We start from the raw sequence: 13,552 nt of genomic DNA, 5'->3' as shown, positions 1-13,552 counted from the left end.
TATTGCACACGCACCAAGCTTCAATGCAAATACCCTTCGAGGCGACAAAATATTGGTACTGATGAAGAGGGCGACCTAGCAAACAGAGTGCATTCTATTGAGTGTGCTTTGAAGTCACTGGATCAAAGAGTAACACATATTGGGAGCATACTACAAGTAAGTCTAGAGGCAGCAAGCAGATAGAGTTACAATGAACACGACTACCAATCATACATCGCAAGAGTCCAGCAAAGACCAAAAAGCTTTCCGTTAAATTATATATACTTACAACTCTCTGTAGCATGCTGCCCCGAGCCTATCATATTCGACCGCATCTTCTTCGCGAAATAATCTACAAGTGCAGCAAAGTCAGAACGATACCTCTACCCGAGTATTAAGATCACATCACTTACAGTCATTGCCATTCAATTTCCCGGTTGACGTGTCACAACCTCTTGAATTGGCTCATCCCCCTCCTGCATCTATCTTGTTCCTGTGGCAGACATATCTCGATGTGGTTGACCCTCTAATCAAGATTTTTCACGTTCCCTCTATCCAAAGACAGGTTATGAGTATCAGCCAAGGCCGAAAGATTCCAGATGCGGATACGGAATGTTTATTGTTTGCAATCTATTATTCCACAGTAATAGCTATTCCAGCAGCGGAATGCCGTCAAGAACTTCACGAAGAAAGACCCGTCTTGTTGCAACGGTATGTGACTAAACTTGTCTGTATATCACTAGAAAGGACTGACGAGTTTCAGGTTTCGCAATGGGGTTGAGGAATCGCTAAGACGAATTAATTTCTGGAGCTCCCGGAACATAACCGCCTTACAAGCATTCTTGCTATACCTGGTGATTATCATCTCTTGATGAAACTGCAAAGTACGAATAGGGTCATTGTCTAACGTATTATTTTATTGAAGATTTGCGGACGGCAAGACCAAAATGGCCCCGATGTCTCCTCTCTCATCGGGATCGCAATTGGCAACGCAATGAAACTAAATCTTCACATGGACATCCCCGGTATGCGTGCATTTGATCTTGAAATGCGCCGCCGATTGTGGTGGCAGATCTGCACCTTGGACGTTCGAGTCGCCGAAGAGTTTGGCCGTGAACCTTTAATCCTTGAGCCGAGCCTTCGTACAGAGCTACCGCTCAACATCAGTGATATGAGCTTGGATCCTGATATGCGCGAATTGCCGAGCCAACAACCGGGACGAAGCGAGATGTTATTCAGTCTCGTCCGGTTTGAAGTAAGCAACTTTGCGCGGCGAATTGTTTTTTCGGACAGATTTTGTCAAAGCAACGGCTACAGTATAATGAATGAAGAGCAGAAATGCCGGGAAGTAGACCAGTTTAGAGAGCGCCTTGAGAAGCAGTACCTTTCGTATTGTGACAAGGGAGCTCCGCTGGACTGTGTCGCGGTTAAAAGCAGCCAACTCATTCTTGCAAATTTAAAATTGGCTGTTTGTAAACCGCGAGCTAACCAAAACCGTGGAATTCCCTTACGGGCCGGTTATCGCAAGGCTTGTGAAGAAGTCCTGCAACATGCACATGCCTTGCGTCAATACAGCAAAGGCCGTAGTTTGCTGTGGCTATTTCAGACATACGTGGAATGGGATGCTTTGGCGTATCTCTTGCTAGATATTTGCATCACGCTGTCATCCCCACCGTCCAGGGAGACATTTACTCTGCCGTGGGAAATTATTGATGAAACTTACAATCACTGGAAGAACAATGCAGATGTTCATCGGGGCCGCCGCTGGGATAATATCGAGGTACTTCGGTCACAAGCGTTGTCTGTGATAGAGAAGATGCGAAATACAGCACAAACGCCCCAGACAAGTTCATCTTGTTCCTCTTCGAGGGCGCAAGGTCAGTTTGATGGTATGTCGGATACCACCATCGAGAGTCAGCAACCGTATGGATCAAGTCCCGATTCTACGTTCAATCAATATACTGCCACTGCGGCTGAGAGACTTGGTCCCTCCTGGTTAAAACCTTTGGATAGTATCGCGCAGACGCAGCAGCCTTACATAACAGCAGACAGGTCTTCGTCTGAAGAAGCCCAAGCCTTTACTAACACAGCAGACCTGCCTGGAGCTGGGACCGTTTGTGAGTGGAGCAGTTCGCTCATAGAGAGATATTGGGAGGTTGCCGGACAGGGATATGATGAGTCTGGTGCATGGCATTCATCAAGTTAGTAACATGCCTAATGAGCTCTGCATTACACGTACGCTAAGGCTAGCAAATACTGTCGAGATTGAAGCTTAGAAGGTAACGATAAACAATCGCGCCACCTTCAAACCTTTACTAGAACTTTCCTCTATCAATTAGACCTTGCTTCTGTAAGGCAAGATCACGGTGGTTGACGAAGCTAAGATAATGCCGTCCTCGTCGTCTTCGTCGCGTATTGAAGACTAAAGTTCGTCTTTCATCAGGCTTCAATGAGTGAAGGGTAAACTGCCAGAGTACCATTTTAGGCGTGCATGCATATCTCTTCCGCCCAATTTCCACGATTGAAATGAACAACACTGGGCATCTTGAGGCGGACACGGTTAGTCTTGGGACCCAACTCCATGATTCTAGTATCCAATGCGATTATAGCTGGCGTTGAAACCCCACCAAATCTGGTACTACAGAATCTCAACATGACATGATAACATGAAGCAAGGCAGGCATGGAAGGAACCGATAGGCAACAGGGTGGGCCAGTGGGAGGGGCTGCTCAAGACCTCTGGATTGAAGCTGGTCAAGGCTCCGAGATCCGTTGTAACTACCACCAAGTATGCAGTGATTACGGTTCCTCTGCCGTAGAAGGCCCCTTAAGAGTCATTGTAGTGTACCTACATAAGGGTGGTTCTTGGTGTTTTGCTAAAATACTTTACCTCCTCACTCATAACTTTATGAGCTGTTAGTATTAACGTCCCGCTGTCCCGTCAAGTTCTCAACTTCGGATGCAAAACTTTTTCTATCATCCCAAAGGAATGGAGGGGAAGAAATACTGCTATCAGTCCGCACGCTTAAGAAGCTAATGCAAGCAAGACAAGATGGGGCGGTGGGCAGGTTCGTGTCACAGTACGATACGCTGATTACGGAGCAACGCCGCTATTAATCAATCTTGCGTTTCTTCGGCTATTTTTGGTCATCCTAGTGTATCGTGAAAAATGGTATTGATTGACAAAAAATCTGAATGAATCAACCTTGCCTCACTGTAAAACAAACAGGTAAGCGAGCTGGCATCAGAGTCCGACGAGAAACGTGTGACGAGCACCTCGAATCCCATTCTTTCAATAATTTTTATTCAACAACTAGGGCCGACCCGCATGGGCCGGTAGTTTTGTGGAAAGTCCATCGGATTTACAAAGACAAACGAACGCTTCTTAGGTTCCACTCTTCAGCATGGATACTTCCGGGAACGATCATGAGTACCTTAGCTGTCCCTTAATGTTAGTTTCTTAGATCCTCCAATTCAGCCTGCCACAGTTGGATGTCTATATTTAAAGATGAGATGTATAGTAGCCTTGTCACTTCACCTCCATCTACCCTGAGACACGGGCTAGGTTGAGCCTTTGTATGTCAGTAGGAGCACGGTAACACGGCTATGCAGCTCTAGCGTTTCTGGAGAGTAGAAATGGAACCAAGGGGGCTTAGATGAGATTTTAGCGCTCATCTAGTTAAGTAATCATAATTAAATATGGTGGCATCTATGAAGCGATCATGCGTGTTTGCGGGGATCATGATGCCCAAGCCGTTGTATCACAAGAGACCCTGGGTTTACAACCGTGAACGCTTCATAAACTATGACGCTGCAATTCAACAGTTTGAGTGCCGAACATTGATATGGAGCAATGGCTTGAAAATGCCGATTGAACGCTCTTAGTACATCTGCTTTCATTTCCGTTACATGGAACGGTTCGGACATTACCTACAGGACTAACTTATATAAGTAAACAAAAATAAGTTGATTCAGCCTTACCCACTAAGCGCAAGGTAGACATGTCTTTCGGCATCTACAAACTTGGCGCGTCGTAAACTTTTAGTCCTAATTTAGAATTCTGGGTCGGGGCTGATTAATTTCGTTCTCCATCTGAGGCTGAAAAGCAAACTGCGTGCCCGAGCCGTGTTGGGCCGTAGCGATTGGTGGTAGATTGCATCTGTTATATATATAATACTTGGCACATGCTAGGTCTTTGTATCTCAAGCTGTTCGCCATCTTGCCGTCTACACAACTGCTTCTCTTCAACTACTCTCTAGCCAATTCCTTTCTAGTCATTCGCTCATTTCTTATATCCCACCTTACTACCTTTGATCAATAGTCAACATGTCCAAGGAGAAGCACAGCGAGACTACCTGGGCCAATGGCTTGTTCGATTGTTGCAGCCCCGGTGGGCTTTGCTTTAAGACGACCTTTTGTCCCTGCATTACCTATGGAAAGACTCAGCACCGAATGAAGCATGGCAATTTGAATGACTACTCATGTTGTAATGCATCTGTAAGTGTTCCCTTTGATACAATAATTCTCTAAGCATACATAAACTAACAGTGTCCTATCTCTAGTGTGTCATCTTCGCTTGTCTTGCGCACTGCGGCCTTACGTGTATCCCCACCACGATGCAACGAGGAGACATTCGCGAAAAACATGGCCTTGAGGGTGGTTGCTTCGGAGACTTTTGCAAGTCTTGCTGGTGCAATTGCTGCGTCTTGATCCAGAATGAGAAGGAGTTGGCACAGCGCGAGGCCCTCTTGAAGGGCTCGTCCGAGCCGTACAGGCCCAATCCCGGCATGGTATACTCAGACGCAGGCGCACATTAGCTGGAGCATTCATGAAGTCCGATATCTAAATTGAGTTATATCCCTGCCATTGGCATATAACTCGTTGCAGATGATTGGAATTGAGATATGTATGTGTGGGAAGACGACACTTGCAACGCATGCAGCTCAACGCAATCAGATCCTCGTCCACTCCAGAGGAATGGAACGAGGCACAGAATGGCAGACACTTTCCGATACCCCAAGAGCTGGAATATTTTTACAGGGCAGTGGTTTTTATCAATTTTTATAAGCGCGATTCAATTCAAGTTATTTCCTCGGTATAATTGCTTCAGTTACATCTTCTCATGAAGATGTATTGTAGATCAATAGGTAGTGTCAAGTATCCAACTACAGGTAACGAGAACCTGCTATCCTTTTCTCACGGCTCTTGTCAACTGGCGGTAGAATATCCTCTGTAGAAACGAGAACTGCACTCAATCGCCCCATAAGCGCATTGAAGATTAATCTCGAATATCTGTCGGGAATCTGGGGTGCCGACAAGCTGTCAGGCGGCGGTATAACTGGGCGCCCATATTTTAGCAAATGTCTCATCATGCTCTGAATAGAGTTACAAAACCATTGTTTGAAGCCAAGTGTTGCAGCTAGAACCCAGCCACCCTTGCACGCATTCAGCTTTGCGTGCACTGGACTGTGCACGCTGCTTACAGATGAGCCGTCAATTACCGGCATATAAGTGAAGTGACCAAATTTTTCTGTCTATTAGTCACTATACTGAGTACTCGTTTGTACATTCAGCTAAGTTCAAGGGACATCCAGTTGCCGCGCTTAGTATTATAGAACAGAGATAGACGACATTAGCCGCGCACAACTATATGTAATTGACGGTTGAGGTCTTATAAAGCTTTTTCTTGAGATCAAGGTTGTCTTTAGCGCACTATGATACATCTTGAGTCACAGGTCGCATGTTTGGAGATCATTGGACGCTGCGCTAAATTCACTGCACCGCAAACCAGGGTCTAGATAAGCACCGCCTTGTAGTTGACAGCAGTTTGGGCATTTGTGAGCTTAGCCACAATGGGTGAGAGCCCACCATTAGAATTGATCTACCGTTCAAATCATCGACATGTCAAGCGACGTGCTGGAGAGGGCGGCATTAGCTGAGCAATGTCTGTAATGTACTTGGATACACTGTCATCACAATGCAGGTTGGACAAAGAATTAAGGCAACCGATTTTTGGCTTTTGGTTGTAATAATTATATCGGTTTAAATAAGCTTAAGGAAAGTGAGCGGGCTGTAAAGACTGCCTCAGAAGAGCCAACCTGCTACAACCCAAATAGAAGAGAAAGCAATTTTTCACCGTTCCACATGCCACTGCCCATTTTCTCAAACCCGTCACCGCAGCCCATAGCCGACAAACTTGGACAAGAAGCGCCTTATAAGACTAAGATACAAGCAAATAAGATAGCCATTGCCGACTTGGAGCCTCTGCAGGCAAGCTTAGACGTAGATGACCTTCTGTTGTCCGAAGGCACTGCAAGACTGGTTGCCGGTGTCGATGTTGTTTTGCTTTCCCTATTTGCGGTCAATGGCGATGTCTCACATGGCGATGATTTATGGACATCAATGCACGCCGTAGCTGCCGCATAGTTGGTCTGGATTGAACTTGTCGTAGGACATACCTGCTGGTTGTTGTTGTTGCTATTGTTGTTGCAGCAAACAATGACGTCGTTGCACACATCATTGAGATCAGAGCACTTCCAGTAGTTCTCGCCTAGTCCATCAGCTGTAGCACTGCAGCAGTAAGGCGAAGCGCCGTTGCCACAGCTATTGGATTGATAGTTGTTGTTGGTGTTGGTGTTTTGGTTGGTGGGAGGGGGAGGGGGAGGGGGAGGAATATGAGGAGGAGGAGGAGCTGCGTGACCGGGAGCTGCAAGAGCGCCAGTGGCAACGGTGAAGAGAAGAGCGAGCATAGAAGTAACCTGCATGTTGGCGGTTTGAAGTGTTTTAATTTGAGAGAAGAGTGAGAGTGGTTGTTTTGATGATTGCTTGCTGAGTGATGGTTGAGACTGATGGTTGAGAGTGAAGAGGAATACTCAAGGTAGGGAAGGAGTCCCTCTTATAGTTTTCTCTTCAGAGTTATTGTTAGGTCTTTAGAGAGTCTTCGCCTTTTCAAAACACAAAATGCAGCCGATACGAAGTGGCGACGAGCTGAAAGAGTGAAATGACTGAGGATCTGATGTATGGCGCATATCCATGCATGTCTATTGAACTTATTTCTGCAGCTCTAACGCAGGTAAGATCAAATGAAATGAAACTACTTAAAGTCTGTTCCTGCTTTGTATGCCAGCATATTCACACAATTGGTCAAGCCTGGTGGGAGAGAAGCTCGGAGGCTGCATTGAGGCACGGCCTGGGTCGGTCTGTGGGATTTTGGTCTCCTGGGATCCCGAAATGTCGACAGTTTGTGCGGTAAAGGCCTCCCAATAGCAGGAAGCATCTCGTAGCTGCTTAGATATGTAGTGATGTAGCATCGTATCTGCTTGACGACATCCTGATGCCCCGAGATATTCAGCTGGTCTCGTATAAACATTGACTCAAAGTTTCAGGAGGTGTGAATAATCTTGGATAAACTTGGATAATCTCGGTATGTGTGCTACGCTGAGCTGTTGGAGGCGTTCAACAATTGTGCATGGTGTATGGGTCACTGCTGGAGACGTTCAACAAATTTCCAACGTTGACGAGCCATCGTTAGAATCGTCCAACAATTTGGTAATATTTTCGAGTCACCGTTTGTGGCATTTACCTCTCTACTTTGCATACACATATACGAGCCCAACAGATGTACGTGACTAGTCATGTTTGTAGATCCTGCAGCATTTAACTCTCTGGATGTTATGCAGTCGTTTATTATTGTAAAATCAATTTAGCCGACTGATGGAACTTAGAGGTGGTCTGTGAAAGCAGAAAGTTTTCGTTTAAATAGGCCTCCTGTCTATCCATTTTCATTCACCTCAATCAACACACTCAGACCTTTCTGAATCGTCTTTCGCTACAGTACACTTTACCGCTTCTATTTGCTCTACCAGCTCACTATTATCACTCTTTACATCTCAACCATGTATGCCTCTATCATCTTTTATGCTCTCGTCGCCCTCAACGGCGTTATGGCGTCTCCGGTCCAAGGGCCCGAGGTTGAGCCTCGAGCCATTGAACGCCGTGTGCCTAGTATGGGAGACATCCCGTTTCCGAAGTTCCCGGCCCGCAACAAGAACAGCAACAAGATGGGTAGTAAGTTTTGAAGAGTCTGCGATAATCATGCCAAACTTACTCAAACTACAGAAGGTAGCAGCGACTGCAGTGGCTCGGGCACGAACACCCAGGTAAACGCCTGCTCTGCCGGTAGCCCATACTGTTGCAGCAGCGACGGCAACGGCGGTGAGTGATGAGCTATGCCTTTGCCATCCAGGATAATTCTAACACTGAGCAGGCCAAACTTGTTCCAACACCACTGCTTGCACGGAAACGATTATTTGCTGCAACAACAACAACGGCGTAAGTTGAAGATCCTCCTGTTCACCAAAGTCATCATCTCACACATGAGATAGTTCCAAATTTGCATTGGCGACCTCGACTTCAATGTACCGATCACCATCAATGTCTACGAGTAAAAGACTCATTCGAGGGAAGGACACTGTTGAAGGGGCGAGTGGCCGAGGGGCCGCAAAAATGTATAGGTACACCAGACAGCCAACTTAGATCCGTAATACATGGACGTACCTATGATCTATTCGTAACTTGCATGTGATGTGATTTACCGATATCGGCCTCTGGTCTAAGAGGCTTGAGGTGAGGTGCACTTGATGAATGACAAACGAAGGTACTCATAATCAAGAGCCAAAAGGTTAAATAAACCAAGATCACGGTGATATTGGACGAACCCTGGAATTTCCAAGAATAGGATGACGGCCGACGAGCCGACGAGAGACCCGGCTTGGCAGGGGCCGGAAGCCAAAATAGCGGGGATGGCATCCAAGACGGGGATTTCAGCGCCAAAAGCTTGTCTCAGCCCCGGTCCAAGGATCAGCACATCCGGGCTATTGAGAACCAGCCTCTCATGGCCTGCTCGTCACTTGTAACAAACTGCCGTTAGGTATTAAACTTTCGGTAGTGTTGCATGTTTTGTTTCCGCATTCCCTGATTGGGCGGTGCCTGAAGCTTGGGTTACGCCTAAACGGATGTCGGCACACGCCTGGCACTGAAGTCTGGGGTAATATTGTTTCATCTGCATCGCGTCAGGCCTCCACAGCCGTGCGGATCGAACTTACACCAACACCAGAGGATCCAGTCTGCTGCACTGCGAGGGACGGTGAGGCACCACACTAGGGGCGAATACTCAGCCCAGACGTCAATTTATGGTCAGACTGGCTTGCAGCTGGCCTATCATAATATAAGTGTTATCTCATAGTGGCATAGCCAGTATAGTGCCCTCAGGTGTGCACCGAAACTGCCGGTAGATCATTTCCGAGTGCAAACCAATTAGATGCGTGAGTGTGTCACATGTGAAAGGACTATTGGCCAGCTCGCTTATGGCGTTCTATAGCTAGCTACGGAGTACTGGCCCTCTTCTATTGTTTACTGTTTATAAACAAGATAAATTACGATCATGTACTTGAGCTCGGCTCCAAGAGGAGTAGTATACGGCCTTCCTAGAGTAGCTTCAAATCTGATAGGCTCGGCGTATTTTCTTCAGCTGACATCGCGGCCATGCCTCTCACACAGCTCAGGGATATAAGGTTCAATTTAGCATTAATCCTACAGGCTGCATAGCCCTGCTGCAGCTGATACCTCGGATAACGTAATGCTTTTGGATTCGATATACGACTTATAACAGTATTTTTCACTGCTGCACTAGGCAAGGTCCCACGGTGGCACTGAACTTCATGACATGCATTCTCCAAAAGACAATTGGAAGTTGGCTACCTTGGAAAGGTATGCCTAGAGCAAACTAAAAACACATCAATAAGCTCGAGTCTGAAAGGAGATACTATCCATTTATCCGAAGCGCGGCTGTACATCCTGGTATTGCCAGTATAAATCCAACCGAGACCAAACTGAGTTTCGCTTCCGCGCCATGTAGCCGAGCCGTCTTGAATTAGAAAAGGTTTCTAGCTAAATTCCGAGATGTAAACAAGATTAATAAGCCAGCATGCTGAATTCTATCTTCTTATAACGAGTAATGACAAAGAGAAACGTTTATTGGTGAAGAATTTAGTTCAAATTACTCGTGGTAAGTTTATTTTGTAGCAATATCTCAGAACAGCATTATCCAAACCCCCTGCATTAGTGCTCTGCTTGTCAGCCTTTTCCTCACATTCTCAAACTTCAGTACTAGAGTTAAATTAGGCCACTACTAGATACCAGAGATTCTCCGGATGTTAAATTCAAGGACTTGAGAAAACTCTCTAGCTGTGTAGCCATTGAAGTATCATTTTTTCATCGATGCCAAGATATAGGGTATATACTCCTGTAATTAGCAAATACGACCATAGATACATGTAGACATATAGTGGACAATTTCGGGTCCCTCCAAGCTCTCTATTGAGTTTCTGGCCTTTCTCGGGTCTGACAGTGCCCTATATGACTTTACAATATGAAAAGACCCGTTTTCAGATGGGATTGAACGGACATTTAAGCACGTACAAGGTATACAAACAGCGATATCGCCGGATAATAAAACTCACGTTCTTAATGCAACCCTTGCATAGACTTCGCATATAATTTACTGATGCTGCTTATATCATGCATCAATCACATCACCTAGGTATAAAATTAACCAATCTTGTATCTAATTTGAAGCCTCTTCAAACGGTCATATAATGAAAGCGAGCAAAATAAACAGTCTGCAAGATGGCCACCACAATACATGCTGGTATAATGGAACAGACAAAGCCCACAAAGGTCCAAAACATCCACCATGCACGAATATCTCGGTCGTCGCGCCACAGCTGCAGCCAGGTCCGTGGCTGATGGGTGTCTAGATAGGTCTTCAGCTGTCGCAGGCGGGAGCCAAAATAAGGAAAGGTCTGGAATGCCTCAAATTCTCCAAAATCCCGTTGCAATAGCGATATGACCATAAACTTGATATCTTCTGGACAAGAGGCGAGTGCTAGGATCTGATGCATGGTCGCTTGTGTGGTTTTATGTTGATCCCGTGAATGTGTTTTTTGGATCATTTTGGTTGGTTGTGAGATGTTGAAAGCAGCTTGTAGACTTGGAGGTAGCGAACAGCGAAAGAAGTTATCCAGTAATCCCTTTGTAGGGCTCCGAGATATATCGAGGTCAATATTCTCAGCAGCCATATTTTCATATTCTCCATATTTCCGCGCTCTGTAAAAATGAGGGGTCTCATGGCCAGCGAAGGTGACGCATCCATGCGATGAATTTTTGACCATAATGAGCTTGTTTAAAGTGTTCAGCTTTCTCTTTGAGGAAGGTCGGAATAGCAGGGCATAGGTTAGCGATAGTTCTTTGAATATGGGTTCTACATAATCCCTCCCTTCCCTATGATGGAAAAAAATAGTTAGGACGTTTCAACAAATAAGGTATTTCCGAAAATGCATTACAATACAGGTATTTGATGCAGAATGTCCCAGAGCTCACCTAAAGAGATCGATGCAATTATAAAAGAATGTAGGGTGAGCAAATATCCGGATGGCATTTCGACCCGAGTATATCTTCAGGTGCTCATCTAGACAGTCGGTCCACTCTATCTCCAGATTTCCAAAGTCCTGCAAATATTGAATAGTGAAATGCTCAGGTATGAATGTTGGACTAGCAGATTCTTGCAACCTAAGCTGCTTGAAATGATCGATGCCACGCGAATTTTGATCGTGTGCTATGATCATATCCAAGATTTTGTGAATTGGCTCTTCTAAATACCGAAAATAGAAGGTTCTAGACAGCGGGGGGCGAATTTCTCTGAACCGATGCGTAAAATCCAAGGCCATGAGACAGTCAGTTAAGAGTTGCATATGCTCATACTGCCGTTCAGGATCGTTAGATCTCGGCTGCTCGAGGACCCTGTGGGAGTAGCAGATCCGAAGAAGTTCTTGTAAACTCATTTGATTCAACCCATCGGCCCAGCTTACCCGGTCTATAGTTCGCGCCACTTGAATCAAAACAGCTAAAATTGTAGAGGCGTTCATCCCTTCATTATTGTCATCACGATTTGTCGTACTATCGTCAGTCGTCCGACGACATTTATTTTGCATATTTTGCCGACTCTCAATCCGAATCAATATTAGTAGCAGGCGGGGCAAACGTGAATACTCAAACGAAGCCCGTGTGGGTTCCTGGAGTCGAGGAAGCCTTTTCATTCGATATGCCTCAATCGCGAAGATAGACTCGGTGAGAAAATGGCGGTGCTTGCACAGGTAGTCATAATTAAGTGTGAGGTCTTCATTCTCTCGCCATCCTAGGCAGTGATATAGATCCTGGAAACGTTCAAATGCCGACTGGTACACCTTGTTTGTGGTCTCAATCTCCGTTGCAGTGCCTTCACGCCCCTTCCAAAACTCTGTACAAATCCAGGACAGCAAAATATCAGCAAATGGCAAAACAATATAGGATAGACAAGAATATTTGATACGGGCTATTTTACCTTCATACTTTGCGATACAAGCATCGTTTTCTTCGTCAATTGTTTTGAGAGAAAGAGTTTGAACCTCTCCCCACTTTGGGATGTTTTTTAGTTGCTCACCATGGAATTCTTCATCCAAGGCCTTTCCGACCAAATCTTGGGGGCCTCTTTGAAACCTTTGAGAGACAGATTGAGTTGAGTCATCGGATGGCCGCTTTTGCGCCTCGATCAATCGCTGTAGAGTTTCTATGAGCTCTGGAAGAACCCTGGCAAGTTGCGGCGATGATGCCTCAGTTTCTGCGTCTCGTGGAGCATTATCCATGGCGAGAACTCTCTTTTTTAGAATCTAAAATGTCGGTTTGGACACTTAACTAGTTCTGCGTTGGAATCGTGGAAACTTTTTGAGATACGCATCGACAGAGGCAGGATAGGCTCCTCACGTCATACTTCTCCATATTCTCAGATACCCTCCAACTTCCTCCGATCACGGAATAAAGGATCAAAAGTACCAATATTTTGGCCTATCGATCTTATCACTCCTACACTACAACTCAAGTAGGAAGCTAATTCCATTCATAATGCATGTTGGTACCAACACAATAGTGACCAACCCATGTCAACACCCAATCAAAAAGGGCTACACACAATAACGCCTAACATCGCCAATTACTTGCATCAAAGCAGCCGATTGCCATAGAATATACAATTAGACAAACAGAGATAAAAGATGACTCACATTCAAGGCCAGTGCCGACACTTTCAGGTAGAGGGGCAAAGCATAATTAGAGTTGTCTTTAGGAAACTACCCATACAAGGTTAGTTTAAGGTTATATGAGCTGAGGTTCTTCTCATGTCGGCGAGCAGTGCATGCTGCAGGCTGCCCGGTTCCAAGTTGTATGGCCGCGGGGTAACAAGAAGATGAGACTGCGGGGTGCGAACATACCTGCATGCACGACCTCACACCTGAGTCAATATACGGAAGAAGAAAACAAGGCAGGAGCCTATTTCGAATGGAAGAATATGGATATGGGGATATGATGTAGTTCTTTCAGCCCGCAAATCTTATGCTAAAAAGCACCATTGTTTGAGATTCCCGCAAGATATAGTTCAATTACGTACAGATTGCCTACTTGTATCAAGCTTTTAGATGAGGCAG

The 13,552-nt window shown here is 45.5% G+C and overlaps 6 protein-coding genes across 6 annotated transcripts; 4 read left to right on the top strand and 2 right to left on the bottom strand.

Annotated features, from left to right (window-relative positions):
• Positions 1 to 397: 397 nt before the first annotated feature.
• Positions 398 to 851, top strand: M431DRAFT_100136 (hypothetical protein; the record flags this gene model as incomplete). Its single annotated transcript, XM_024911168.1, has 2 exons — positions 398 to 690; positions 743 to 851. Coding segments are annotated over 2 exons (402 nt in total), but the record flags the coding sequence as incomplete, so codon positions are not given.
• M431DRAFT_128114 (hypothetical protein) lies at positions 750 to 2,185 on the top strand (the record flags this gene model as incomplete). The annotated part of the gene is made up of 2 exons (XM_024912360.1): positions 750 to 833; positions 905 to 2,185. Exon 2 carries the CDS (start codon positions 974 to 976, stop codon positions 2,183 to 2,185), a length of 1,212 nt encoding a protein of 403 aa, XP_024768071.1. The 5' UTR covers positions 750 to 833; positions 905 to 973.
• A 2,011-nt stretch (positions 2,186 to 4,196) lies between these two features.
• On the top strand, positions 4,197 to 5,164 carry M431DRAFT_535543 (hypothetical protein). The gene is made up of 2 exons (XM_024920963.1): positions 4,197 to 4,475; positions 4,541 to 5,164. The coding sequence occupies exons 1-2, from the start codon at positions 4,305 to 4,307 to the stop codon at positions 4,793 to 4,795; spliced, it is 426 nt and encodes a 141-aa protein (XP_024768070.1). The 5' UTR covers positions 4,197 to 4,304; the 3' UTR covers positions 4,796 to 5,164.
• Positions 5,165 to 6,254: 1,090 nt separating this feature from the next.
• Positions 6,255 to 6,742, bottom strand: M431DRAFT_10849 (hypothetical protein; the record flags this gene model as incomplete). Its single annotated transcript, XM_024911682.1, has 2 exons — positions 6,255 to 6,329; positions 6,437 to 6,742. The coding sequence occupies 2 exons, from the start codon at positions 6,740 to 6,742 to the stop codon at positions 6,255 to 6,257; spliced, it is 381 nt and encodes a 126-aa protein (XP_024768069.1).
• A 1,113-nt stretch (positions 6,743 to 7,855) lies between these two features.
• M431DRAFT_535541 (hypothetical protein) lies at positions 7,856 to 8,425 on the top strand (the record flags this gene model as incomplete). The annotated part of the gene is made up of 4 exons (XM_024920962.1): positions 7,856 to 8,045; positions 8,097 to 8,192; positions 8,245 to 8,309; positions 8,363 to 8,425. Exons 1-4 carry the CDS (start codon positions 7,874 to 7,876, stop codon positions 8,423 to 8,425), a joined length of 396 nt encoding a protein of 131 aa, XP_024768068.1. The 5' UTR covers positions 7,856 to 7,873.
• Positions 8,426 to 10,520: 2,095 nt separating this feature from the next.
• Positions 10,521 to 12,761, bottom strand: M431DRAFT_128105 (hypothetical protein). Its single transcript, XM_024912359.1, has 3 exons — positions 12,418 to 12,761; positions 11,418 to 12,333; positions 10,521 to 11,318 (listed from the first exon to the last, which is right to left on the bottom strand). Exons 1-3 carry the CDS (start codon positions 12,716 to 12,718, stop codon positions 10,619 to 10,621), a joined length of 1,917 nt encoding a protein of 638 aa, XP_024768067.1. The 5' UTR covers positions 12,719 to 12,761; the 3' UTR covers positions 10,521 to 10,618.
• Positions 12,762 to 13,552: the final 791 nt, after the last annotated feature.

Source organism: Trichoderma harzianum (assembly GCF_003025095.1).
Source record: "Trichoderma harzianum CBS 226.95 unplaced genomic scaffold M431scaffold_25, whole genome shotgun sequence".
NCBI lineage: Eukaryota > Fungi > Ascomycota > Sordariomycetes > Hypocreales > Hypocreaceae > Trichoderma > Trichoderma harzianum.
Note: the sequence above shows the minus strand (reverse complement) of the source record. Positions and strands in the feature narration are given on the sequence as shown.